We start from the raw sequence: 27976 nt of genomic DNA on the forward strand, positions 1-27976 counted from the left end.
CTCTGGTCACTGATCAACCCACCAATTTTTTTAAATCTTTTATTGCTGCTGTTTCACATATTTATATGACTGCCTATTTTATTATAATAGTGCCAATAACATTATACTGTCTTACATAAACGTGTACTTTGCACTTTACGTCAAGCTGTTAATCTTCAGGTCATGTCAGTCCAAGACTTGTGCTATTATATTGTGACTATACTTGCTGGATCATAACTCTATATGCTGTGTGTGACTATACTAAATGTACTATGTTTTGCACTTTGGCCCCAGAGGAACGATGTTTTGTTTATCTGTTTAAATGTGTATGGTTGAATGGCAATAAACTTGAACTCAAGCCCCAGTGGTTCTCATGATAACAAGGAAGGTTATGAAATCTAACAGAAGTGCTCAGTGCTGAGGAGCTTTGAAGAAGAAAGATTTTAGGTACCATGTAAAACACCTTCCACCTACTTCAATGAACCCCGCCATCATTTATTAATCCATCCACCTTCATATCTGTATCCGGATTGGCCTGAATCAGATCAATGTCAACCATACCAAATTCCACATTTTAACCAGCCCCTGAAAGCCACTTCTCCTGCCAGAACCAAGCTGACACTTCAAGTGAAGACAATATCACACTAAGGCATTGGCTTTAGCTTTATTTAATTTGGGTTATTGGCTGATTCGCAGTAATCATCCTGACTGAAAGCTTGAAGTGTGAAAGCACGAGCATACTTGTTAAAGGAACTGCAACTATTGTTGTCACCAGGTGTAGATAGTTACAAACTGTATGTATTTTGTGGAACACACACATATAAAATTCATTCATCTGTTGCGTTTCATTTACTGCCCTCAACTTATCTGATGTCACTGACTAACGTATAGCAGTGCTGGTATGACAAAGTTTAGAAATCTTGGCCCATATACCTGCCCAACTCTACAATGAGCTGGGTACTTTTTACAGATTAGGAAATGTTCTCAAGTCCGACACTATTTTAATTAAATAGATCCTGGTGACAACACCACATCAAGATATTCCTCAAAGGGTTTAATAGGGAGAAGGGAACCAACTTCATGATTTGATTTGACTATTTGATTAAATCTCTGATCACTCTGCACACATCATACTTGCCTTGTTCAGGAATCTCTTTCAACACTCCCTTCTTAACCAGTTCAGCTCTGCTCTGTCTCACAGACAATTTCCTGTCCAAAACTGCAATTATAAAAACATTACTGTCAACAGGCTATCAAATAAATGCTTTTCCAGAAGTTTCCTCATGAAACACAGATCATCGCTCCAGTTCACAAACAGAAGAATGACGTCAAAAAATTAACGAATTTCTACTCAAGTTACACATAGTACTCTGCAAGTCCTAGGCGCGCGCGTGTGTGCGTGTGTATGTATGTGTGTATATATATCTCGAAGGTGCCCAAGACTTTTGCTCAGTACTGTAGTAATTTTATGTATTGCACTGCACTGCTGCTGGAAAAAAAAACTTCATGACATGTGAGAGGTAGCAAACCTGAGTCTGATAATGGGTCTTTATTGTGGACTGAGAGTGGGAATTGAGCAAAGAGAGGGGAATCATGGTTGGGAAAAGAGGAAGGGAGAGGGGAGGGAGCAGGAAGCAACAGAGACATTCTGTAATGATCAATCTACCAATTGTTTGGAATAAAATGACTTTGTCTGGTGGTCTCAGGGCTGGGTGTGTCTGCACCTGCATCAACCCCCGTCCTGGCACTCCTCTCTGCCACCTGAACCACACACTTCCCGTGGCACTCCATCATCTCCATTTCCAATATCCCTTGCTTCTGCCAGATTTACAAATTCTCTCTCCACTTCACGTTGACAGATACAGTACTGTGCAAAAGTCTTAGGCACCCTAGCTATATATGTGTGCCTGTGACTTTTGCACAGTATTGTAGGTCATGGAACATCCTACCAGAAAATACTATGGAAACTTAGTCCACCACATGCTGAAGCATAATCAAAACATAAATATAGCAGATTCCGGTTAATTGGGCCATTGGCTAATCGGGGAGCACTTCTTCGGGACAACTCTTAAAGAACAAAAACTGAGAAAACAGCTGTGATTCCCTTCATGTATTTGGGATTCTATGTCACTTAATTGGGATAGGAGACTGTTACCGAAAGCTTCTAACTAGCACCAGTTGTGTGCACTTGTTTGGCCATTAGACATTACGCTGTGCTTAGAGCGCACTGTTTTTAATAGCGTCAGTTGCATGCGTTTGTGTTCAAAAAGCCATGATTTTTGGCATTAATAGTTGGTGAGAAATAAGCTGGAAGACAATTCAGAACTGTTTTGTTCACTGTGGTTTCAAGCATTTGGCCTAGAGTTCTCAGAAAAAGGCTGGGAGAGAAAATGAAATTATTTTACTACTTCAACAAGTTAGGATCTATGAAGAATTTGAAGGTATTGACAATCATCTTGAATGTTACAATGAAAATGAAGATTAGGAGGATGCACTCATTGAAAGCATTGTATGAAGGGAGTCCATTATCTGCAGTAGGTGTCTGTGTTGACTTTATTCATTTACAGTCAATCAAAAGAACACGGCAGTGTACACTGGATAAATTCCTCTGTCGATAAATATTAGGAACTAATGCAGTGCTGTAGCAGTATTCTTAACACTATAATTTATTCTGTATTTCATTTAAATGCATAATTTGTTACTCAGTTAAATGGTAGTTTCTCCCTTTTTAACCATTTCTTTGAAACTTCAACTAATTAGGCCAAGCTACTTAATTGGACCAAAATGTACTGGTCCCGATGTGTCACAGTTAACCAGATTCCATTGTATTCATCAGGAAGTAGTACTAGCAAAGGATTAAGTGGACTGGTTTTTCACTGAGCACAATGGGTCAATGGATTCTTAACATAATTAAATTCTTTCAATCCACCTTACCAAGGAGTTCTGCTTAGCCTTAATAGTGCAAGGCACCCGTACTGATGCGTTATTGTTGATAACACTGTCAGAGCTTCAAAGTTCAAAGCAAGTTTATTATCAAAGTACGTATATATCACCATATGCAACCTTTGCTGTGTATTAATATTTGAATAATATTGTAAATATATTGATTAACCAGTTTGGTTCGTCTAAATAATTGTGAATCGCATACAACATGGCACTATCATGTGATATGCACCTGCCTCGCCTGAAGTAAACGAAGTACACAACTTATCTACAAACTTTTGTTTTCTTTTCAATTAGTTTTTATGTTTTGAAGTTACAAAACATCATCTTGAGATTCATTTTCTGGCCAGGCATTTACAGAAATATAAGTAAAACAAACAATACACAAAGACTGACAAACAACCAATATGCAAAAGACAACAAAACTGAGAATAAAAAACCCCACTGAGAATGATTTTAAAAGCCTTTGAAAGTGAGCCAGTAAGTTGTAGAATCTGTTCAGAGTTGTGGTGAGTGAATGTATCCACGCCGATTCAGGAACCTGATAGTTTTGGGTACTAACTGTTCCTGAACTTAGTGGTGTGAGACCCAAAGCCTCCTGTACCTCTGTACATCCTGTTTGAAGATAGTAGTGAGCAGACAGCATAAACTTGGTCGTGGTGATGGGTGGTGCTTTCTTGTGGGAGTGCTTCAGTTAACGTACTTAGTGGTGCAGACCGCTTTACCCATGTGTGATGGAATGGACTATATCTACCACTTCTGCATATTGCCACACTGGAATAAATTTCCTATGAAGAAATGTCACTTCAGCTAAAGCACTTCAAATGCTGATGGAGGCAGTCACTGACTGGAAACTGCACCATTCATTTTCTGCTCACAATGGAATAGCTTTTGAAGAGCTGACATACACAATGGGTTATGATCTATAGGTCATGAACATCTTACAACAATAGAGCGCTCTCTTTTTTTCTTTCCTACTTTCAAGTGTGCTTTGGTTGAAACCTAGCTTCAGCTTTTACAGTGTGAGAATATGTTACTTTCAATTGCACATATTGTATCACAAACACTTGTCTAATAGTTGGTACAAACACTTTTTAAATGGACCACCAAATTAAATTAACCAGTTATTTTTCCCCAGTGAGCATGAGCCTGTATTATTTACCACATATTCAGAAAATTTCATCTTCACCTCTCTGAGGTGTATTCAAAATGTAATTGTTTTAGTTAAAAAGGGAGATTTACCATGTCAAATTAATAACTGGCTAATTCAAACTGGCCCATAATTGTGTATCGTGGATTGACAATAGATTAATTGGGAGCTTTTTAAAAAATATATAATGCGATTTTGATTTGCAACTTGAACAGCTGCATTAATGGCTTATCTGATGAAATAAGAACATAAAACCATTTACATTAACAAATGACCTTCCTTTCACCATATGTTATTGGGAACTGTGGATTAGTGAGCTGGATCACGCTGTTCCAGGAACAGCTCGAATGGAAAACTGTACAACATTCTGTAGTACTGAACCACTAGGAGAATTCTGGTAGCTCAACTCTGACCAGATGATTGCCCTGACACAACTAATTTCTCAGCCCCTTGGGGACAAGAATACAGAAGACAATAAAGATAAAAAATACATTGCCATTGCTAATCTGAAATCCTCCAATTTCACTGAGGTCAATTTCAGCCATTTGACCTTATGAGGCAGGCTGTCTCACATCATTTGGAAATGTACATGCAGAATAGTCACCCGTATGATGTGCCTGGGACATCTGATCACTAAGGCAAACAACAGTTTATAACAATTTATTTATTAACTTAGAGATACAGTGTAGAATAAGTCCTTCCAGCTCTTCAACCCATGCAACTCTGATTTAACCCGCACCTAATTATCACGGGACAATTTACAATGACCAATTAACCTACGCAGTATGACTTTGGGATTGTGGAACAAATCCTGAACACCCAAGGAAAACCCAGGCATTCCATGGGGAGGACATACAAGAACCCCTTGTAGAGGTGAAGCACTCCCAGGTGCGATGCTGTCATTAGATACAAGATAGTTCACTGGAGATTTTACTAGGATTGAGGGGGTCCGATCAAGGGGAGCCTCATTTTACCATCCACATTAAAAGGTTTGTTTTAAATTCCAACATCTTCATAACACATATTCTAAATGGCAACAATGAAATTATTTCCATGGAAGTGGTACATCAATATTTCTGGGGTGAAAAGCATTATATCTCATACCAGTATTATCTATTCAAACCTCCTGGATGACAGATCTGTATACTCATAAATCAAACACTGCATTCAGTTAAAGGAAAAGGAGGAATATGCAAAGTGCAAATACCCACAAAAGGAAAAAGCAAAAAGTTTAGTAGAAACCAAGAAAAGTGGGTCAAACCAAGTTAAGTATTTTATCTTCTAAATGAATTATTATCTTCAATCTCTAATTTTGTTCGTTCAGTTGTGGTGCTAACTATAACTAGTAAAACTAAATACAACTATATTTCACTTCAGCAGTTACCCCTTTGATTCCGATTAAGAGTTAATTGTATTTTATACATACTTTCCACCTCCAGCTCCAATAGAAAAAGTTGATCCAAAAGACATTAAATCTCAAGTTTGGGATGTACTAAAGGTACAGACAGTGTTTAAACTCAATACTGAGCATGAAGGATAAATCTATTTCTGATAAATCTTTTCAGAAAGCTTGAAACCAAGAGGCAGTGTATTGGTGAATTCTGCAGGACTACATATTGGAACAAGATGAGGCAAGGACAATTCTCATTCTCCCCACTGGGGTTAAGGAGAGAAGAGCCAGGCATTCCTATTTATACTTAGTGCCACATGGAAATCAATTAAGACCTGGCTGTGATGCATTTTAAGCCCGCAACGACCTTCAAGATGAGAGGCAAAGAGGCAAACAATTTCTCGGTTTTGACATTCACTAGGGGTGGAGTGTGGAACAAACAAATGAGGATAATGTTTTCTTTGAGTTGTAATATAACATGATAGATTCAATCCTCTCTGCTACCATATAACTGCAGACTCTGGCATTTGGAAACAAGCAAAGTACAAGGCCCTCCCTAGGAGAATTGCTGATATGGAAAGATCAAAAGCAACAGCAATCCTCTTCACTGGCATGCACTCCGTAACTTTAAGCAACTACTCCTTACTCTACTGGAATATTCTGGAAGCAACGTACATCTTGAGATGAAAGGAAAAGGTAGCGTTTGCTAGGGCCGCTTTGACAACATCTCATACCTGCAATCTCTAACACCCAAAAGGATATGGACATTATATCTTAAAGACAACCAAATTCTAACTTCACCTGGAAAATTATTATTCTTGTAACATCATTTAGTTCAAATCTTGAATTTTTCACTTAACTGTGGTTTCATTAGATGATCTACCATTAAGTTCCCAAGAGCAATTAGGACGAGCCATAAATGTTTACCTTGCTGATGGTCCCTTTATCAATGAATGAGGGCAGTAATAGAAGCATTTCAATATTCATCTTTCCCAGTTGACAGTGCTACCTTCTGTCACTACAAGGGATCCTCAGCAGAGGCATGAAACACAAAAGGAATTTTTATAGACAATATCAAAGGAACTCTAGGACTACTGTAAGTTCGTAATTTCCTGAGACAATGAAGCAAACTTTGAGACAATAGAAATGCATAGATAGTCAGTGTAGGAAGAGTGTTTCTACTGCTGAGTAGTCCAAAACTATAGGTCATAGTTTCCCATAGGATAAGACGCTGGGAATTGAGAAGGAGAAAATGAGATAGAGTGGCAAGCCTGTGGAATTCTCTCCCAGACTTGGTGGAAATCGAGTTAGTAAATACACAACAGAAAGGAGGTAGATATCTGGTCACAAAAGACAAGTGATATGGGGAAAAGCAAGAATATGGAACTGAAACAGATCATCAGCCATGAACATGCTGAGCAGGCTCAAAAGACCACATGGTCTGCTCCTGTTCCTGTTTCTCTGTTCCCTTAGTCATTTTGAAATGTTTATATTATGCTGAGTATTCTTGCTGACAGTTTTAAATGCAAGATAAAGTAACTTCAAGAATATTTATAATGGAACCTTGTTTCTTAAAAAAACTAATTTGGTTTTCAATTTTATTGTGAAAGCATGAGCTGAGAGGAAAATGAGAAATAAATACGGATGTCTGGAACATAAAGAACAGATGAAAGTGCACAACATCCAACCTGCATGCCTCATACAAATTAATACATTATGTATGATATATTACACTCAAATTGCATTAATTTCTAATGCCTGGGCAGATACAATTACCTTGCTCTTCATCTTTCTATCTCTGCCACTCATTCTGAAGCTTTTACTACAAATGGAACAGGAAATCTGTGGATTTCCACAACTCCAGTATTCCCATCTTTCAGAACAAACAGACATTTAAAAGTGGGAAACTACACACCAGTTAGCTTAACATACATTGTTGGCAAGATGCTAGATTTTATAAAGAATTATTTACTATCCATGTTAAAATCCCAGAGGAGAGGGTAGAGTTAAGTTATTCAAGTTTGCTGATGACATCAAATAAGATGGCAGGGCATAATGTGATGAGAATACCTGGACTCTTATTCAGGATACATAGGCTGAGTGAGTGGGTGAAAACTTGGTAAATGGAGTTCAGTGAGAGAGATCGTGCACTTTGCCAGCAGAAATCAAATGTCTGATTGGAGAGAGATTCCATGTAATTGAAGTACGGAGAGATCTAGATGTTCTTCAGCATGTAACACAAAATGCAGGCACAAGTAGCTAGGAAGGCAAATGGTATATTGCTCTTTATTGCAAGGAGGGAGTTTGGAATTTAGACAAACTATTACATGCTCCGTGCATTGGCAAGGCTGCACCACGTTATACAAGAAAGAATGTGCTAGTATTGGAGCTGGACCGAAATAAATTAATTGGTCTAATTGCTCGTGAGAAGGTTATCCTAACATTGATACTCCATAGAGGGTTATCCTAAAATGATTATCCTATCACAGATGGCTTAAAAAAGTTAGATATGTATTCTTTGGAGTTTATAAGGGAGAATTTTACTGAAACATCAAAGATGCTATGGAAGCATGACAAGATAGATGTTGAGATGTTTCATCAGCAGGAGTCCTAATGAAGGTGTCCTGGTTACAAGGAAGATGCTGTTGTTTCAAACTGAAGTGTGTAAGAATTTCTTTTTCACCAAGAGTAGTAAATCTTTTGAATTTTCTATCCTGGAGATAAATTACAGAATGTATTTAAAAACAAGGTAGGCAACTTGCTGAAAGATTCTAGAGTTGAGAGTGTTGAAGAAAGTTAGAGAGCAGCAAGGCCTGCTGCAGATTAGTCAGGGTCACACTCAATTGCTACGCAGACTTCAGTGGCCAGGTCCTGCTCCTGTTTTCTTGTGCGACTTCAACTAACCAAAACTGCTCAAACTCTCACCTTTTCTAACCATTACAAAACTTGCTGCATTGTAGGCCTTGCAGGCAATTGTTAGGGTATCAGTTCGGGCTCTCTTAGTTGAATGTTCATTTTAGTGTTATACCAGTGAATTAAGTACAAAATTGGAGCTTTCAACCCCAACATAAGACTGAAAAAGACTTCAAATCAGGATCTCATCTGCTTTTCATATCAATGTGCTCCTAAGGTGCTACTTTGAACAACTGAAACAACGAAGCTCTCCCCATCTCTCAACAGTTATACCAACTGTTGAAGTACTTGTTTTGCTTCATCCAGAACTAAAGCTAGGTCATCCCAGAGCACAATGGGTTCAGTTTTTATAGATGATCATTAAGTTCATTTGTCCATGAGTCGAAAAGTACAAAAATACTCAAAACATTAATCATATCGCCATAGTATTGTAATCAATGGCATCAAAGTAACACAAGACTGATAAGAACAATTACAGTGGATTTCGGTTAATTGGACCATCAGTTAATCGGAGCAGCCGGATATTTGGGTCAACTCTGAAAGAACAAAAACTGTACAAGGTAGCTGAGATTTCCTTCATTTACTTGGGACACTATATTGCTTAATTGAGACTACTGCTAGTTTCTAACTAGCACCAGTAGCATCAATATCGTGCAGCCATTAGACAGTATATCACACTTAGAGTGAATAGTGTTAGCTGCATGTGTTTGTGTTCAAAAAGCAGTAAGGTAACTCTGAATGATTTTGCTCACTGTGGTTTCAAGCATTCAGGCTTGAAGATGTCAGAAACAGCCAGGAGTGAAAATGAAACCATTTCACTCTTCACCAAGTTAGGAACAATGAAGAATTTGAAGGTATTGACAATCATCTTGAAAGTTACCTTTGGTCTCCACCGGACACTCAGCCCTGACCTATGGCTCAAAGTTGTTGTTTGCATGTGACAGCAGCCACATCAAGTACACCGTGTCAACAGGCGGGCTAAACCAGGTGAGGCTAGCCAGTATGCCTCATGCCCTGGTGAGATAGGGAGATGCCTATCCTAGCATGTGAAATCAGCTCCAAAGGACTGGTGGGTAAGATCTACAGCAAGACACAACAGCCATGAAGTCTGTCCTGCAACACTCCATGGAGAGCGAAGGGCATGATGAGGCACAGAAACAGTCATGGTCATCCACTCAACCAGGGAAGAACCCAGTTTGTGACAACTACTCGTCTCACTGGTCCCAGACTTCTGAGGGCAAGAGAGTGTAACTGGCCCAGTGCAATGGCCTTCCCACTTTAAAATCTCTCCTGCATAGGTTTTCTGAAATTGTCAGATATGACAGACAACCACCAGTAGTTCTTTCCTTTTTGCATGTATTGTTCCTTGAACAGAAGGAAGATATAAAGTTGCTGCAGGCCCTCTTAGCGGCAAGTAAGAAATCAATCACTAGAAAATGGCTAAATCCAATACCACCTACATTAGAAGATTGGTACGAAATTATCTTGGAAATATTTAAAATGGAAAAGTTGACCTACTCCCTGAGAACTCAAAAAGAAACATTTTATCAAATCTGGAATAAATGGATTGAATATATAACCCCAATGCGAGCAGACTTTAGATGACTCTCCTATTGATTTATATTGCTCTTCTCATCAACACAGTAATATTGCTAACGTAAGCACCCCTAGTCTAAATGTTTGTTGTTGTTTTTTTTTGGAAAATAGAGAATTAACACAAGTAAAGGGAAAGATTTGGGAAAGGGATAAAAAAAAATGAAAAAATTAAGTAAATAAGTACATAGGGATTGGATAATTATGTCTGCGGGCAGGAACAAGCACGAAGAAATTGGGATATAAACACCTACAATGGTTGGTATATAGGCTTGTATGCAACATTTTGGACCAGTGGAAATGGTCCAGAAGGGTTGTATGGAAACTATTATTACCATTTTTCTTAACAACTAATTTCATTACTTAGCCTAATAGGTTAGATTTACCACAGTACATAATTATCTATTTAAATGTTTATTTTGCTTTTATATCATCTCAATGTGTACTTAAGAATGTATAAATAATTGTAGTTTTATACATATAAAAAAATGGAAAAGGTTATATGTGTGAAAAAAGTACATGATAATTGTGAACTCCTTATCCAAATAAAAATAAAATTTAAAAAAAAAACTTTTCAAACTTTTCTAACTATTTCTATGAAACTTGGCTAATTGGAGCAGCTGCTTAATTTGGCCAAATTGCACTGGTCCCAATGTGTCCCAATTAACCAGAATCCACTGTAGTGAGAAACTACTTCTGCTGTTTGTGTAAATGAATGGACGTAAGTACATACAGTATGTAACAAAAGTCTTAGGCACAGGTAAAAAAAACTCTGATTTCAAAAATAATGAAAAGTTTCTAAATATCAAAAGATTTTCTATTAAGAGCAGTAAAAAGTATAAAACTAAATCAAATCAATATTTGGAGTGACGACCCTTTGCCCTTTAAATCTGTACTAATTCTCTTTGGTGCACTACTGTGCAGTTTTATAAGAAAATTGGCAGTAGGTTGTGACCATTGTTATCTTCGCTGTGCTTCACTGTTGACTGCAGACACTCATCCAAGTAGCACTCTCCGGCTCTTCTACAGACAAAACTGCATCCTGCTTGAGCCAAAAATTTCAATTTTTGGCTCGTCAGTCCAGAGTACTTGCTGCCATTGTTCAGCACCCCAGTCCTTGTGTTTTTGTGTGTTGGTGAGTCTCTTGGCTTTGTTTCCACTTCAGAGGAATTACTTTTTGGTAGCAACCCTTCCATGGAGACCACTTCTGACAAAATTTCTCTGGACTGTAGAGGGGGATACTTGGGTTTCAGGAGTTTGAGAGTTCAAAGCTGATAGCAGTGCTGGACTTCTTTGATGTCGAAGGGAAGTCAGTTTGATGTATCCCTCGTCTGCTGCACTCAGTCTCCATGCATTTCCAGACCTCCTGTTTCCTTGCACTAGCTTGGACAGCACATCCTGAATCTCCCGTCTGCCATGAAATTTCTGCTTGAGAAAGACCAGCTGATGCAGGATGACCACCTTGTGTTTTGTTGCTATATGCTCATTCTTGCCTTGCTGTAAAAATCGATGATTTGAAGTTTGAACAGTCTCACCTTCATCTTTTAGTTTGGCTGTCCTTCACCCAATTTGATTTTTTCTACACCTGCTTCTGTATCAATTAATCAGTTTAGTTTATTCAACTCATTATGTCATTGATCATTAGCACCTGTTTGTTATCTTCGTTTAATCATGCGCTGGGCTATATAATCAAGTTTTTATTTGAAAAGCCGTCTATTACTTAATATGTTACTTTCTTTAATGAAATGCAAAAAGTTATTTGTAACATTTTTTTTTGAAGATAACTGTTTGGAAATCTAAAATTTGCTCTTTTCTACTGACACACTAATGCAGAAGCCAAAAAATGAACATCAAAACAAAATGATGGATGATACTGTCCTAGTTTATATATACACAAAAATTTATATATATATATATATACACACACACACACATATTAATTTACAGTTTTTGTTATATATTGCAATGTGCTACTGTCGCATAACAAATTTCACGACATATGCCAATGATATCAAACCTGATTTATATAAAAAAAATCTAAGGTGCCTAAGACCTTTGCACAGTACTGTAGGTTGGACTTTTGAATTCATTAACATTACAGCAGCCCATTCATATGTTGGGGATGCCTACAAGTCAAGTGCTCTTAACCCAGTGACAGCTTGTATTTAGTTCCAAGCAAGATTCTTTTGACGAGATTCACAGGAATGGTGCCAAAGATGAAGTTGTACAATTACAGGAATAAAGTGGCAAGTTGGGATCGTTCTACCTGGAGTTGAGAAGATTAAGAAATAATATAATGTAGTTGAAAGTTACAAATACTTTAGTTTTAATAGAGTACAGAAAGAAAACTGCTTCAAGCAGCAGGCAGATTAAGACAGCAGATTTAATGCATCTAGCAGCAGAAGCAGAACTAATAAGAGGCAATTTTTCTTTGCAGAATGTTGCTTTCCATTGGATTGCATAGCATTGTATGGTAGACAAAGCAGACAACTATAACTCTCAATAATGAACAAGATAAAATAATTAAAGGAGAACTTGAAGATGACCACATGTACTGAGAGGGGGTGGTGTTAGTCGAAAAGTCTAATGAAACTAAAGAACAGAAATGGCCTCTTCAGTGCATTAACTAATTGTGCTATCTGGAGTGGTCACTTTCGCACTCATTATCCACTCTAACTATATTTTATTTCTTTTTATTAAAAGTGCACAGTGGCTGGGATACAATACCATTGACACCTCCAATACTTTGCAGCTTGCCCTTGCAGCCAGGCTCAAGTCAGACAAGGAATGCTGGTGGGTTGCCAAGCAAAGAATGGGGCAAAGGAACTCAAATGTTTGTGGAGTGTTCTTTCATGCAATGTCCAATAGAGGGCACTGCTGTGAAGATTTCAGTTTCAATCATTTCAAATTTACACTGCTCTGTAGGAAGGTTGAATGACTTGAAATAATGTAATATCTTTCACATTTTTATACTGTTCTTTCAAATTATGAAAGCATTTTCCACAAGGCTCCCAAATTTCTTACCCGCAGAAGTTTCCTTGAACCTTTCACTGCTTTTCTTTTTCCTCCATTTCCAAGGTTTGAAGATTTTTCCAAATCCTGGAAATTTTCCCTTCCTCCGTGCTGTGGGCGTATTTGAACCAGAGACGTCATTCCCCGAGCCCACTGGTGGATGCTGCTCCTCTTCCTCAGCTGTCAATATGCATTGGAGGAGAAAAATCATACAGTTAAATTCAGGTGGTGGGGAAGAGAATTAAATTGCCAAAGGTTACTTCTCAATGGAGTAAATAGTCACTGGCAAGTCATTGTCAATCAGTGTCAGTCAGCACAGGAGGTGGTTTTGGAGGATGTGTACCAAATACCAAAGACCTGGTTAACACAGTACCGATGTCTATCAACGAATCCTCTTTTCCTTCCAGTAAGCAAATTTCACCTCTCTTCCTCTATTCCCCACCCTAATCTTTTACCTCTTCTCACCTGCCTATTACTTCCTCCTGGATTACTTCCTCTTTCTCTTCCTCCTACTGTCCATTCTCACCTCCTACCAGATTCTTTCTTCTCCAGTCCTTGACCTTTCCCTTCCAGCTAGCCTTTCTTCCCTTCCCCCAACCATTTTATTCTGGCATCTTCCCCCTTCCAAGTCCTGATGAAGGGTCTCGATCTGAAACAACAACTGTTTACTCTTTTCCATAGATGCTGCCTGACCTGCCGAGTTCCTCCAGTGTTTTGTGCGTGTTGCTTTGCATTTCCAGCATCTGCAGACTTTCCTCTGTTGGTGACCGATTCCTCCACTAAGAAATGGGTTTCTAAAGAACAATGGTGCATAGACCCCTTTGGGATACATGTATGAAGATCTTTAAAAAAATGAATAATTTTCCAAAGAAAATACTTTTTTGCAATGTTAATTCATCAATCGAACAGTTAAACTAGTTGTTGAGTATTTTAAAATGCTGACTGGAGATTTCAGCATCAATAAAGGAAGGACGACTTCACCATTATTACGAAAGAGCTGAACTGTGGATTGTAAATTGTTTCTTGTACATACCACCACACTTAAGTTATTGAGTTTATTTTTCTATTACAAGAGAAGCCACAAAAATGACTCGTATTTATCTATTTCTTGCTTGGAAACACCATTTTTCAACCTGCCAAACACGAAACCACAGGCAAAAATCTGTTGCAGTACTGAACATTACAGCAAAGCTTCTGAAATGCATTGATTCAGACAAGGCAAGAACACATTCTCCTGAACACTTAAGCAGATGACAGGATGACAGCAAGACAGGATCGATGACCCTGAATGTATAGTTAAGTGTTTTCGGAGGCATTTTATATTTCATACTGCCCTTTCATGATATCTTCATTTCCCTAGCTCTCAGACCATGAGATAATGATAAACTTGTATCTACTTACCCTTTGCTCCAGTCGAGAACAGTAAATTATGATTGGACTGATGGAAATTCTCTGTTCAGCTTTTCTTTATATAAGAAAGTAACTGCCAATTTGCTGTCAGTATTCAAAATTCTGACTCCACATACAGCTCAGGTGTTAAGCAGCTCCAAAACCAGATTAATTCCGAATGCTGTCATTAACACCCAAGAATTGGTGGCTTCATTAAATGATTAGGAAACCTAAGGTAGATAGTGCTCAAAAAGGGGAAGTGAACAGATTTTAAATTAGAATAACCATCTTTTCAACGGTTAGAGCAGTGGTTCTTAATTGTAGGACTATGGAGTCACATTCACAAGCATTGACCAGAAGAACCAAATGCCTACTGCATGCCCTACATCACACCCCCCCACCCCGGACCACACACACAGGAGCGGGTCATTGACTTCAGGAAGGGGTGGGCAGTGCACACGCTCCTGTTTACCTCAACACTGCGAGGCCAGAAGAGTTCAGAGCTTCAAGTCCAAGGTTTGATCACCAAATAGCCTTTCCAGATCCATGACCAAAAGAGCACATCAGCCTCTCTGCTTCACCAGGAGGCTAAAGTAATTTGGCACATCCCCTTTGATATTCACCAATTTTTATTTAATTTATAAAAAACACTATTCAGAGGTATCATGGCTTGGTATAACAATTGCTCTGCCTGAGACCACAAGAAACTGCAGAGTGAAGACCCAACTCTGCACATCACAGAAACCTGTTCTCCCATCAGTGGATTCTTTCTACACTTCTCACTGCCTGGGTAAAGAAGCCAACATAATCAAAGACCTCATCCACTCTAGATATCAACAAGAGAAAATCTGCAGACGCTGAAAATCCAAGCAACACACATAAAATGCTGGAGGAACTCAGCAGGCTAGGCAGCATCTATGGAAAAGAGTACAGTTGACATTTCAAGCCGAAACTCTTGGGTTTTGGCCTGAAACGTCAACTATATTCTTTTCTGTAGTTGCTGCCTGGCCTACTGAGCTCCTCTAGCATTTTGTGTGTGTCCACTCCAGATATCCTCTCTTCTCTGCCTCCAACCACACAGAAGATATGAAAGTCTGAAAGACATATCACCAGGCTCAAAGGCAGCTGTTGTGAGACTATTGAACAATCCCATGAGTACAAGAGACGCACACTTGACCTTACAACCTACCTCGTTTATGATCTTACACTTTACTTTCTGCCTGCACTGCATTACTCTGCATTACATCATTGTATCATCTCAGTGTAGTGTGTAATGAAATGATCTGTATGGATGGCATACAAAACAATGATTTCCACTGTACGTGTGACCTCAGTACATGACAATATACACATACATTCATATACAAAAATTCATATTAGAAATACAGCTTCAGATTAAGCGAATTCCTCTGAAATATTTACCAAAAAAACCAGTGCCATTTAGAAAACCTGTTCATTGTAAGTATAGTGCATTCCAGTTAATGGGGCCATCGGTAATTCGAGGCAACTCATAAACAAAAACTAATTGAGAAAATCACCTGGATTGCCTTTGTTTATTTGGGACACTAGGCCATTTAATTGCGACAGGAGACTGTTGCTGAACAGATTCTAACTAGCATTAGTCATGGCAATTTGTGGCTGTTAGACGCTACACCAGGCTTAGAGAGAACAGTTTTTAAATAGCATCAGTTGCGTGAGTTTGTGTTCAAAAAACAGTGATTTTTTTCACAGATAGTTGGTGAGAAACAATTTAGAACTGTTTTGCTCACTGCAGTTTCAAGCATTCAGGCTTGGAAATGGCAGGAGAAAAAATGAAATTATTCCACTGCTTCAAGTTAGGAACTATAAAGAATTTGAAGGTATGTACAATCATCTTGAACGTTACAATGAAAATGAAGATTTGGAGGATGCCATCATCTGAAGCATTGTAAGAATGAATGTAGTCCATTATCTTCAGTAGGTGTCTGTGCTGATGTTGTTCATTTACAGTCAAAGTAACGCAACAGTGTACAGGTACGCTGGATAAATTCTTGTCAATAATTATTAGAAACCAAAACACAGTTTATTGTATTGAAGTAATATTGGTAGTGTTCTATTACATTCTGTATTTAATTTAAATACATAAGTTGTTATTTAGTTAAATGGTAGTTTGGCTTCTTAATGCCTTTTTTAACCATTTCCCTGTAACTTCAGCTAATTGGGCCAAAATGTACTGGTTCCGATGTGTTCCAATTAACCAGAATCCACCATACTTAATTATCTAGTGTGAATTGTACAGTTACCTCTCTGAAACATGAGCTCTGTGAGACTGGGTTCTCTACGCGGGTTAGCAATTCAAAGTGACTGCTGCTCTGGAAGGTAAAACAATCTCACATGCCTTGGCATTACCATTTTAAGCTTTGATTTTATTTTGAACTGTACAATCAAATCGTTGTATATTAAGCAGGTGGATTTGCCTCTATCGACAAAGATATTGTGCTCCTATCCATTCCTAAAAATGTGTAATTCTGGAGAGTCAGACTTGCAGCAGGTAAACTGGTACTGGGCCCATTGCACTTGTACCAGCCATGAAGTACTTGCTTTCACTATCCCAGGGGTAAACAGGCCATTCAGCCCACTACACTTGTACCAGGCATCAAGTAGTTGTTTATATTATCCCGGGGTAAACAGGCCATTCGGATCACCACACATGTACTGGCCTTAAAGTAGTTGTTTATACAATCCCAGGGTAAACAGGCCATTCGGCCTGCCACACCTGTACCAAGCATCAAGTACTTGTTTACACTATCCCAGGGGTAAATAGGCCATTCGGATCACCACACATGTATCAGCCATCAAGTAGTTGTTTATACTATTCCATTTCCTTACACTCAGTCTGTAGCCTTCCATGCCAAGCTGTTTCATGTACCCATCTAAAGTTCTTAAATTTTGTGTGGTATCTGCCAGCTATCTGTTCAATTCCACATCCACCCATTGTAAAAGATTCTTCCTCAAATCCCCTATCTCATCCCTTAAAGCTACACTGAGTGCTAAGGAGAGAAGTTTCTCACTATTTATTCTACCACTGCCTCTCGTAAGTTTGTACAACTCACTCATATTCTCCGTGCCATGAGAAATTGCACCACAGTAGCCCAACGTTATTACAACTGGGGGCATCGATGGTCGGAGTCCAATTCCAGCAATGCCTGTAAGGAGTCTGTACGCCCTCCTGTGGAATGTGCTCCAGTTTCTTCCCACAGTCCAAAGATATACCAATGAGTAGGTTAATTGGTTATTGTAAATTGTCCTTTGAATAGGCTGGGGTTAAATCTGGGGCTGCTGGGTGGTGTGGTTCGAAGGTCCAGAAGGGTCTGTTTCACACTGTATCTCAATAAATGAACAGACCCTGCAATTTAACTCCAGTCTCTGTTTACAGCTGGAAAGCTCCATCCCCAACAACATGCTGTTGAACCTCCTCTGTAGTGCCTCCAATGAAATCACATCCTTTCAAAACCGCACAAAACACTTCCAGTCCTGATGAAGGGTCTTGGCCTGAAAAGTCGACTGTTTACTCTTTTCCACCGATGCTGCCTGGCCTGCTGAGTTCTCCAGCATTTTGTGTGTGTTGCTTTGGATTTCCAGCATCTGCAAACTTTCTTATGTTTCCAGTATTGTCCGCATTCTTTCTCGGTTGCCCTTGAATGTTTAGATTCATGCTCACAGCTGAGGACACCCAAGTCCAGCTAAGAAATGCATATGACTGCTGGAAGAATTCTGTTGTTTAAACTAGGGTCCTAGTGCAGGAAGTGTACAATTACCATACTCTAGTCGGCAGAAGTAAAATTACATGTTTCAGTACAGAGATTAGACTTCTGCATGTTAAAGAGCTGTGGTATGAATATTTTTGGCTTTGAAACTCTAAGCTGTCAGCATGCCAAGGATTTAATTGTCTCGATATACTGGTTAAAAGAATGTGCTCTTTTTTCTCAACAGGAATGGAGGTCGTTTGGGGAGCTGAAGGGAAGGAGAGCAAGTATGAGAGTGGAAGTGGGGAGGGACAAGAAGGGGAAGATGGGCCAAGATGAAAGTACATGTAGATTAAAGAAAAATACATGCATCTTAATCACACACCAAGCAAAACATTACTAAACAAACACCACAGTAGAGAAACAGGCCATTTAATGCAAGCTAATGCTTTTATTTCATTCTGACCCACGTCAACTCACACATTTTTAGTTAATTACTTTAAATTTGGTTTATTTAAAGCTTCTCCCACAATAGAGAAATTTCTAAATCTCCTTGTATCAGGGATTCCCAAGCTTTTTATACCATGGATAAATACCATTAAGCAAGGAGTTCAAGGGGGAACTCCTGCTTGGATCACAAAGAAAATTCTTATGTTTTTTTAAAATATACATAAATCAAGTATTTCCTGAGTAACACATACAAAATGCTGGAGGAACTCAGCAGGTCAGTCAACATCTATGAAAATGAATAAACAATCAACATTTCGTGCAGAGACACTTCATCAGGACTGCTGAAAATACTTATAGTTCTATAAATCTTGAGAATTGTATTAAATGCCACGAGCATAGGACCCACAGAGAATGTGCAGAAGCAAAAAAGTTAATTGCTCTTCATACTTCTTAAGGCCATCTCCCCTACTGGAGCACAGGCTGCGGAGTGTGTCTCGCTGGAGTCCTCTGTCCTGAGCCAACATTCCACCAATGTCGTGGAGAAATCTACCAACCTAAACAGATCCTCAGTTCTTGCAGCAGAACTGAACTATGGCAAATGAACAGGAGATTTACTGGCTAATTCTTTGACATTCTAAGCAACGATTGATAAGTGAGTGAAAATTTGGAAGCAGCATTTCATCACTCAGTTATATCAACACAGGATACTGCTGAGATTTGTGGACACAACTCAGCACATCACAGGAACCAGCCTCTCTCTATGGATTTTGTTTATACTTCTCACTGTCTCAGTAAAGCAGCCAGCATAATCGAAGACCTCACCCACCCTGGACATTCTGTCTTCTCCCCTTGAATTAGACAGAAGATACAAAAAACTAAAAGAATGTACCACCAGGCTCAAAAACAGCTTCTATCCCGCTGATATCAAACTCCTGAATGGATCTGTGGGATAAGATGGACTCTCAGCCCTCACAATCTACCTCATTAAGATTTTGCACATTGTTATTTATACGCAATGCACTTTTTGGGGTAGCTTTCATACTTCATTCTGCATTGTTATTGTTTTACCTTGTCCTAGCTCAATGCACTGTGTAATGATTTGATTTGTAGGGGCAGTATGCAAGACAAGCATTTCACTCTATCTTGGTATATGTGACAATAATAAACAATATGAAATTCAAAAGAGTAGCAACTCCCATTGCATAGATGCAGGAACTCCCAGTGCAAGCTGAACTCAGTCACCTGTAGAATTTTTTCACCTATAGATGTTATAATTAAAGGTTCTACAATAATGTGAAAAAGAAAGCCACCCAGTTTCCATGGTGCCGGTTGGATCAGCATTAATGCCATAATACTGTATCAAAAATGATTATTTGCTTTAAATTCTGAAACCCTTAAACTTCTAAGTGATCCCAAACAGAGTACTGTATGAGGTGCAACTCCTGTGGCTATTTATTGGAGACTATGTACCAACTTTGAAACGCATCATCTTCTGATGAGCATGTGCAAGTGTATTAGTTCATGGTGTCATGTTGGCTTAGGGGTAGAATCTGTTCCCAATGCCTGATTAGCAAATGGCCTGCCTCACCCAGAGTGACATGCTAGTGGAAGGAATGCTGCTTTCTGATTCACACACACAAAATGCTGGAGGCACTCGGCCAGTCAGGCAACATCTATGGAGAGGGATAACCGGTTGATGTCAGGGTGAGACCCTTTATCAGTACCAGAAAGTAAGGGGGAAGAAGCCAGAATAAGGTGGGGGGAGAAGAAGGGGAAGGAGTACAACCTGGCTGTGACAGGCAGGATCGGGTGAGGGGGAAGGCAGGTGGGTAGGGCAGGGTAATGAAATAAGAAGCTGGGTGGGGATACTTGGAAAAGATAAATGGCTGAAAAAGGAATCTGATAGGAGAAGAGAGTGGGCCGTAGGAGAAAGGGAAGGACCTTTGCTCCATCTGCCACAAAAGGTGAGATTTCCCATTGGCCACCTACTTCAAATCGACGTCTGTTTCCAAATTGACAGTCCATGGCCTCCTCGACTGCTATGATAAGGGTGCACTCAGGCTGGAGAAGCAACACCCTCGTATTCCAACAGGGTAGCCTCCTACCTGATGGCAAAAACATTGATTTTTCTAACTTCCAGTAATTCTCCCTCCTCCGCTTTCTTGTTTATTCCATTACCTATTCTGTTTCCTATCTTATCCCTTCTCACCTGCCCATCACCTTCCTCTGGTGTCTCTCCCCCTTCTCTATCTTTCATGGTCAACCGCCCTCTTCTAAAACATTCTTTCTTCTCTAGCCCTTCACCTCTTGCACCTAACCCCTCCCAGCATACTCCTAGGATATTCTGGGACAAGTAAAAGAATCCTACTGATTATCTAGGCAATGTTATATCATCTGAATTAACCATCCATTTAGTTCTGCGGTTTACTCCATAAACTGTGTTAATAACTAAAACTTATTAAAAATTGTGAACTACATTAACAGCAATTAATAAGATATGTTTTATAAACACATGCAGTTCCTTCATGATAACTTCTGAAAATCTGTGTACACAGCATAACCTTAAACATTCTACGAGAGATACCTAGCACTCATCCCCACCATGAACTACCATTTCCCCAAAAGTTTTCAAAACATATACTTTTTACAGAAGGCTAATTGAAAAGTGCCTACACACACACACACCCCTATCTCTTCTCTCTCTTCAAATGGCATGCCATGCATTTCCTTCCAGATTCCTGGAGTTCAGTGACTATTTTTATCTTCTAGGTTTATTGCTCATCTTATGTGCCACATTCAAGGTTTAAAAAAACACTTGCCTATTCTTTAACTGATTCCATTAGCCCACATTACTACTCAGGATCACCCTTCATGAGAGAAACTTCAAACTGCCCCCACAGGCTCCATACTGAAGTTCCTCCATCTCCAACCATAGTGTTTCCTCCCTCAACTGCTCTGCAAAATTTCTCCCATATTATTCGCAGTGCCCCTGCTTTCAACAGCAGAGTAAAGATTTTCTATGGCTCTTTTCCTATTGTCTCCTCATCCAATCCTAATTATTTGATTCAAGTCTGGAGAAGCATAGATGTGGTTGTTAAGGGAGGAAGTGGGAGAAACAGTGGATGGGATAAAGCCACAAGATATAGGAGCAGAATTAGGCCATTTGGCCCATTGAGTCTGCTCTGCCATTTCAACATGGCTGATCCAAGTTTCCTCTCAACCCCAATCTCCTGCCTTCTCTCCATATCCCTTCATGCCCTGACCAATCAAGAAGCTGTCAATCTCTGCCTTAGATATACATAAAGCCTTGGTGTCCACAACTGCCTGTGGCAAAGATTTCCACAGATTCACCACTCTCTGCTATTATAAGAGTTGATAATTCAGGCTGAAGACCCTTTGTCATAATTAGAACAAGAAGGGTCAATGTAGCTTATACTGTATGGATTTTAGCAAGACTTTTAACCACATCCCAAAATGGTAGAATCTGTCAAAAAAAATAGGTCTGTGGGATCAATGGAAAACTGGTTCCAAAGTTAGCTCAGTGACTGGAAGGAAACTTTTTGCAATAATGCATGGTCATTTCCAATTGAGTTCTACCGAGCTCAGTACAATATTCCTCGCTGGTCGATGGATATATCAATGATTTAGACCGGGGTCCAAGGATTCCTTGCTTAATAGTATTGGTCTATGGCATGAAAAAGGCTGGGAACCCTTGATTTAGACCTAATTACATGAGGCACAAAATACAGGATACAAAAACTGATGTGGTTCACAGCGAGGAGACAAAATTTAGACTACAGGACAGCAAGAAGAATTTCAACAGACTGAACAGAAAAGTGGCAAATAGAAGTTAATCCACAGCATAAGGCAAAGCATTTGGAGAAGGACAAGGTGAGGGAATACATAATAACTGCGATCATGTTGAGTAGTGTGAAGAATGCAAGGGACCTCAGACTACTGGTCCTTAATTGATAGAAACAGTTAGTTATAAAAGTAATGGGATTCTTTCCTTATCGACCATGCTAGATCTGTATACAACATTAAAGAAGCAAAACTTGAGTTCTGTCTACAGATTGAGTCCTCGTATTACAAGAGAGATGTGATTAGACTGAAGGGAAGGGTGCAGAATCATTAGAATGGTGCCAGGAGTGGAAAGCTTTGGTTATGAAGAATGATTGGATAGGTTGGGACACAGTTTCCTTAGAATCAGAGAAGGATAAGGGGAAACTTAACTGAAGTGGTAAGGAATGGTTCTGGAGGACTGGAAAATTGCAAATGTTACTCCACTTTTCAAGAAAGGAAGGTAGCAGAAGAAAGGAAATTATAGGTCAGTTAGCTGGACATCAGTGGTTGGAAACATGCTGGAGTCTATTATTAACGATAAGGATTTGTTTGTAATCTACACCAACAATCTGGATAATAATGTGGTAAACTGGAGCAGTACATTTGCAGACGACACCAAGATCGGGGACGTAGTGGAGAGGGAAGAAGACTATCATGGCTTGCAGCAGGATCTGGACCAGTTGGAAAAATGGGCTGATTATAGTCTTCCAATTAGGAAGTCGAGGATCCAGATAAAGAGGGAGGTACAGAGGCCGAGGTTCTGTAGCATTTTGATCAGGACTGTAGGAATTATGGTGTTAAATGCTGAGCTATGGTCAATAAACAGCATCTTGATATAGGTATTTGCACTGTCCAGGTGAATCAAAGCAGCATAGAGTGCTACTGAGATCATATCTCCTATAGACCTATTGTGACGATAGGCAAAATGCAACGTGCCCAGGTACTTCCTGAGACAGGTGTTGATTCTAGCCATGACCAACCTCTCAAAAGCTTTTCATCACTGTAGATGAGAGAGCTACTGGATAACAGTCGTTGAGGCAGCTCTCACTGCTCTTCTTGGGCACTGGTATAATTGTTGCCCTTTTAAAGCAGGTGGGAACTTCTGACTTTAGCAGTGAGAGATTGTCTTTGTATACTCCTACCAGTTCATTGGCACAGGGCTTCAGAACCCTACCAGGAACTCCATTAGGCTCCACTGCTTTGCGAGGGTTCACCCTCTTGAAAGACAGCCTGATGTCAGCCTCCGAGACAGAGATCAGAGTCATCAGATGCTGTAGGGATCCTCATAGCTGTGGTTGTTTTCTCCCTTTCAAAGCCAACATAAAAGGTGTTGAGCTCATAGCAATGAAGCATCACTGCCATTCCTGAGGTTGGGCCTGCTTTGTGGGAAGAAATGGCCTGCAAACCCTGCCAGAGTTGACATGCATCCGATGTCGCTACCAACCTCTCCCGGAATTGTTTCTGGGCTCTTGAAATAACCCTCCGCAAATCATCACTCACAACATGGTGGAGGAACTCAGCAGGTGAGGCGGCATCCGTGGAAACGATGAGTCGACGTTTCAGGCCGGAACCCTCCGCAAATCATACCTGGTTTTCTTATACAAAGCTGGATCATCAGACTTAAATGCCACAGATCTAGCCCTCAGCAGACTCTTCCAGGAGAATACTCCAGTGAACTAAATGGACCTTCCCAAGATCAAGATGCACAAACTAGATGAAGAAAAAGGAAGGAAAAGAAAGATGGCCAGAGCCATCAGAATCACTTCTGGCAGTCTCAAAGTCAACTTGTACAACCACCATGGAGGAGCCCCAAACTGTGTTCACAGCCACAAGACTCACCTGTCAAGCACAGTGACCTCCCTTGTCAGGAAAGATTTTGAACCATAAGAGTAAGAAATCCTCCACAGAAATTTAATCTTTAGGACCTGAATGAGACAACTTAAAATATACTATGCTATGCACGTCTATGTAGTTGTGTTATATAGTGTACTGTGTGTACGTTGAGATGTATTCTATGAGTTGGAGTTTATAGATAAGCAGGGAGGAGTGTTGTGCATTTAATAATACAGTAATATTTGAGTAATATCTTGTAAATATATTGTTTGATTACACATTATTTGTTGTTTATATAATCCATTATAGTTATATGTAAAAATACATGAATTGTATATGTTATGATGCTACCATGTGAAACGTGCGTGCCTCACAGTAAAAACTCTCATTTCAGACTCCTGTCTTTTAATTTTAATTAGTTTAATGCTTTGAAGTTACAAAACATAACACCTATGACTTATGGTCTTAGTGCATAGAAGTATATGTCTGAAGGGACTGAACATGAAAATGAAACATACAGTTAAAATACAAGAAGAAAATGAGAAGGATTCATCGTTCCTATTAAAGGGGTCAAAAGCATGGGAGTAGTGATTTAAGTTAATTGTGAGAAAGATGAGAAAGGAGATATACGAGTGCTTCTTCACTCAGAGGATGATGGTGTTTTGGAACTCAGCTCTAAAAGGGCAGAGGCAAGCAGCTTCATAAACAGTTAAAACAAATTTGGATGCATTTTTAAAAAGCATAACATGTAGCGAGATAGACCAGTGCTGTTTTTTCATTCTAAACTGACAGGGGAACAGCAAATCAAGGAAGTGATTTTATATATAATAGATTTTCACTGATCATTGATGAAGAGCTACAGAATAGTTCCTGGTGTCTGGAAAACTTGGTTTGAAATCCTTATTGAAAGACAACCTTTCCTCATAACAACATTTAATTATATGAAGCATGTCGAAGTGCATTTTGCAGCATGCAGCAGACTCTAAGTTCGTTATAGATGGTCAACATTCAAAAATATATAAACCAAAACTTGAATGAAAGCATATTTAAGACATATTTATAGTTTTGAAAATGTTCCAAAAATACTTTTTTTTCTTTAATTTCTCATCAAAGAACACAAAATCTTTCACACAGGGATCAGTATCTGGCTACCAAGTACAATTTACATGCTCAGCCAGTTCAATTTTGAAGCTATTTTCCACTGTACATCAGCTCTGCTTATTTGGGACACATTATTTTAATTCTCAAATGGTTAACATTATTCAGAAATCTGCAAATTTAACAAGTATCTTAGTTTGTAATTCAAAGCATAAATCTCTCTGCTACCTTGCCAGAACTAGGATTTCCAGAATCAGCTCAGCGATCTACATCTCTGCTCACATTCTCTCTTCTTCCCTCTCCCATCGGACAGCAGATACAAAAGTCTGAAATAACATACCACCAGTTTCTAGGGCAGCTTCTATCCCACTGTTATAAGACTACTGTACGAACTCCTACTATGATAGAATGTACTCTTGACCTCACAAGCTGCCTCGTTGCAGCCTTGCACCTTACTGTCTTCCTCCAAACTACTTTTTCTCTAACTGCAACACTATTCTACATTCTGTTAGTGCTTTAACTTGCGCCACCTCAATGCTCTGCTGTAACAAAATGATCTACATGGACACATTTTCCCACTGTAGCTTTAGTGCAGGGGTAGGCAACCTTAAGCACAAATGATTTTCTAGCATGCGTTATTCATTAATTTGAGGCAAAACATAACTAGACGTATTTAAAAGGATAATCCCCATATTTCAAGTTTTTTATGGCATTTATCTGGCCCAATGTCCGCTCATTAGTACGTGATCCGACCCACAGAGGCAAAAAGGTTGCCGACCCCTGCTTTAGTAGTTGACAATAGTAAACCAATAGTAAACCAATTTACCAATTTAAAAACAGCCATTACAGAGCTTTATACCAATTTATTAAAATTGAAGGGAGCTGATGACAGGCTAAATATTATGAAAAAAAGTGTCATTTTTGCTTTTCCTTTAAAAGTCAACTCCAAAAACAAGAGAAATAAATTGCAAATAACATTACACCACAAAGAAACATTTCAAGGTTGCCTACTGTTTGATAATGATGTGGATTGTTGTATTTCGAAGTTAGAGGTATAATGCGATGATCAAAGTGTGCGATCAACTAATCTGAAGAAGTCCAGAGACTTAATAGCCCATGCCCCCCCAACAGCATTGTAATGGAAATCCTCAGAATTTTCATAGGGCCTGACTGGCAAGAGATCACAGGGATCACTGTCTCAGAATGAAGTGCAGACAGCTCAGCACCAAACTGAGGAAACAAAAAGTTTCCTCAGATGGCTACACTCAGATGGTAAACCTGTATCAGAAAATAGCAAAACTGTACTTCATGTGAGATATTAAATGAACAAAAGGCACAGAGTAGAAGTGAGGAAGAGTTGTTGAGCACAGACCTCTCCCACAGAACTTCGCTGTCAGGTGTACAGGGTTTAAAGAGGCCCTATGGCTGGCTGCCAGTGACGAGTGGTGTTCCGCAGGGGTTAGTGTTGGGATTCTGATTTTCATGTTGTATGTTAATAATTTGGATGATAGAATTAATGGCTTTGTGGCAAAGTTCGTGGAGGGACAGATGGTGTTGAAGAAGCAAGGAATCTGCAGAACTTGGACAGGTTAGGAAAACGGGCAAAGAAGTGGCAGAAGGAATACAGTGTAGGGAACTGAATGGAAATGCACTTTGGTAGAATGATTAAAGGTGTAGGCTGTTTTCTAAACAGAGACAAAATTCAAAGACCAAAGGTGCAGAAACTTGAGAGTCCTTGGGCAGGAATACCCAAAGGTTAACATGCAAGTTGAGTCAGTGGTAAGGAAGGCAAAAGCAAAATTAACATTCATTTTGAGAGGACAAGAATATAGAGTCATAGAAGAATATAGCACAGAAGGGTCCTTTGGCCCATTTAGTCCATGCCAAAGCTTTTAAACTGCATACTTCCATCAACCTGCACCAGAACTATAGCCCCCATCCCCCTACCATCCATGTACCTATCCAAACTTCGCTTAAATGTTGAATCAAGCTCACATGCAACATTTGTGCTGGTAACTCATTCCACGCTATCACAACACACCGAGTGAAGTAGTTTCCCCTCATATATTCCCCTTAAACTTTTCACCTTTCCCCTTAACCCATGATCTCTGCTTGTCGACCCACTCAACTTCAGTGGAAAAGGCTTGCTTGCCTGTCTATACCACTCAATTTTGTATACCTTTATCAAATCTTCTCTTAAGTCCTAAGTCCTAACCTATTCAATCTTTCCTTATAACTCAGGTACTCCAGACCCAGCAATACCATTGGAAATTTTCTCTATACTCTTTAATACTTTTATAACTTTAATAGAACATAGAATAGTACAGCACAGTACAGGCCCTTCGGTTAACCCCCCCACCTTAAATTCTTCCATATACCTGTCTAGTAGTCTCTTGAACTTCACTAGTGTATGTCTCCACCACTGACTCAGGCAGTGCATTCCATGCACCAACCACTCTCTGAGTAAAAAACCTTCCTCTAATATCTCCCTTGAACTTCCCACTCCTTACCTTAAAGCCATGTCCTCTTGTATTGAGCAGTGGTGCTTTGGGGAAGAGGCGCTGGCTATCCACTCTATTCCTCTTAATATCTTGTACACCTCTATCATGTCTCCTCTCATCCTCCTTCTCTCCAAAGAGTAAAGCCCTAGCTCCCTTA

At 39.4% G+C, this 27976-nt stretch overlaps 1 protein-coding gene across 11 annotated transcripts in view; it reads right to left on the reverse strand.

Moving 5' to 3' along the window:
* Positions 1-27976, reverse strand: part of phactr4b (phosphatase and actin regulator 4b) — a 192561-nt gene that overhangs the window by 25475 nt on the left and 139110 nt on the right. For 10 of the 11 annotated variants that reach the window (XM_063033795.1, XM_063033790.1, XM_063033794.1 and 7 more), the window contains 2 exons: positions 12993-13160; positions 1118-1198 (listed from right to left, as the gene is read on the reverse strand). In XM_063033795.1, the coding sequence (XP_062889865.1) occupies positions 1118-1198; positions 12993-13160 (249 nt within the window). The remainder of the gene's footprint in view (positions 1-1117; positions 1199-12992; positions 13161-27976) is intronic. The other variant, XM_063033796.1, reaches the window with a different exon arrangement.

The sequence above is a fragment of the Mobula hypostoma genome, chromosome 26 (assembly GCF_963921235.1).
Source record: "Mobula hypostoma chromosome 26, sMobHyp1.1, whole genome shotgun sequence".
Lineage (NCBI taxonomy): Eukaryota > Metazoa > Chordata > Chondrichthyes > Myliobatiformes > Myliobatidae > Mobula > Mobula hypostoma.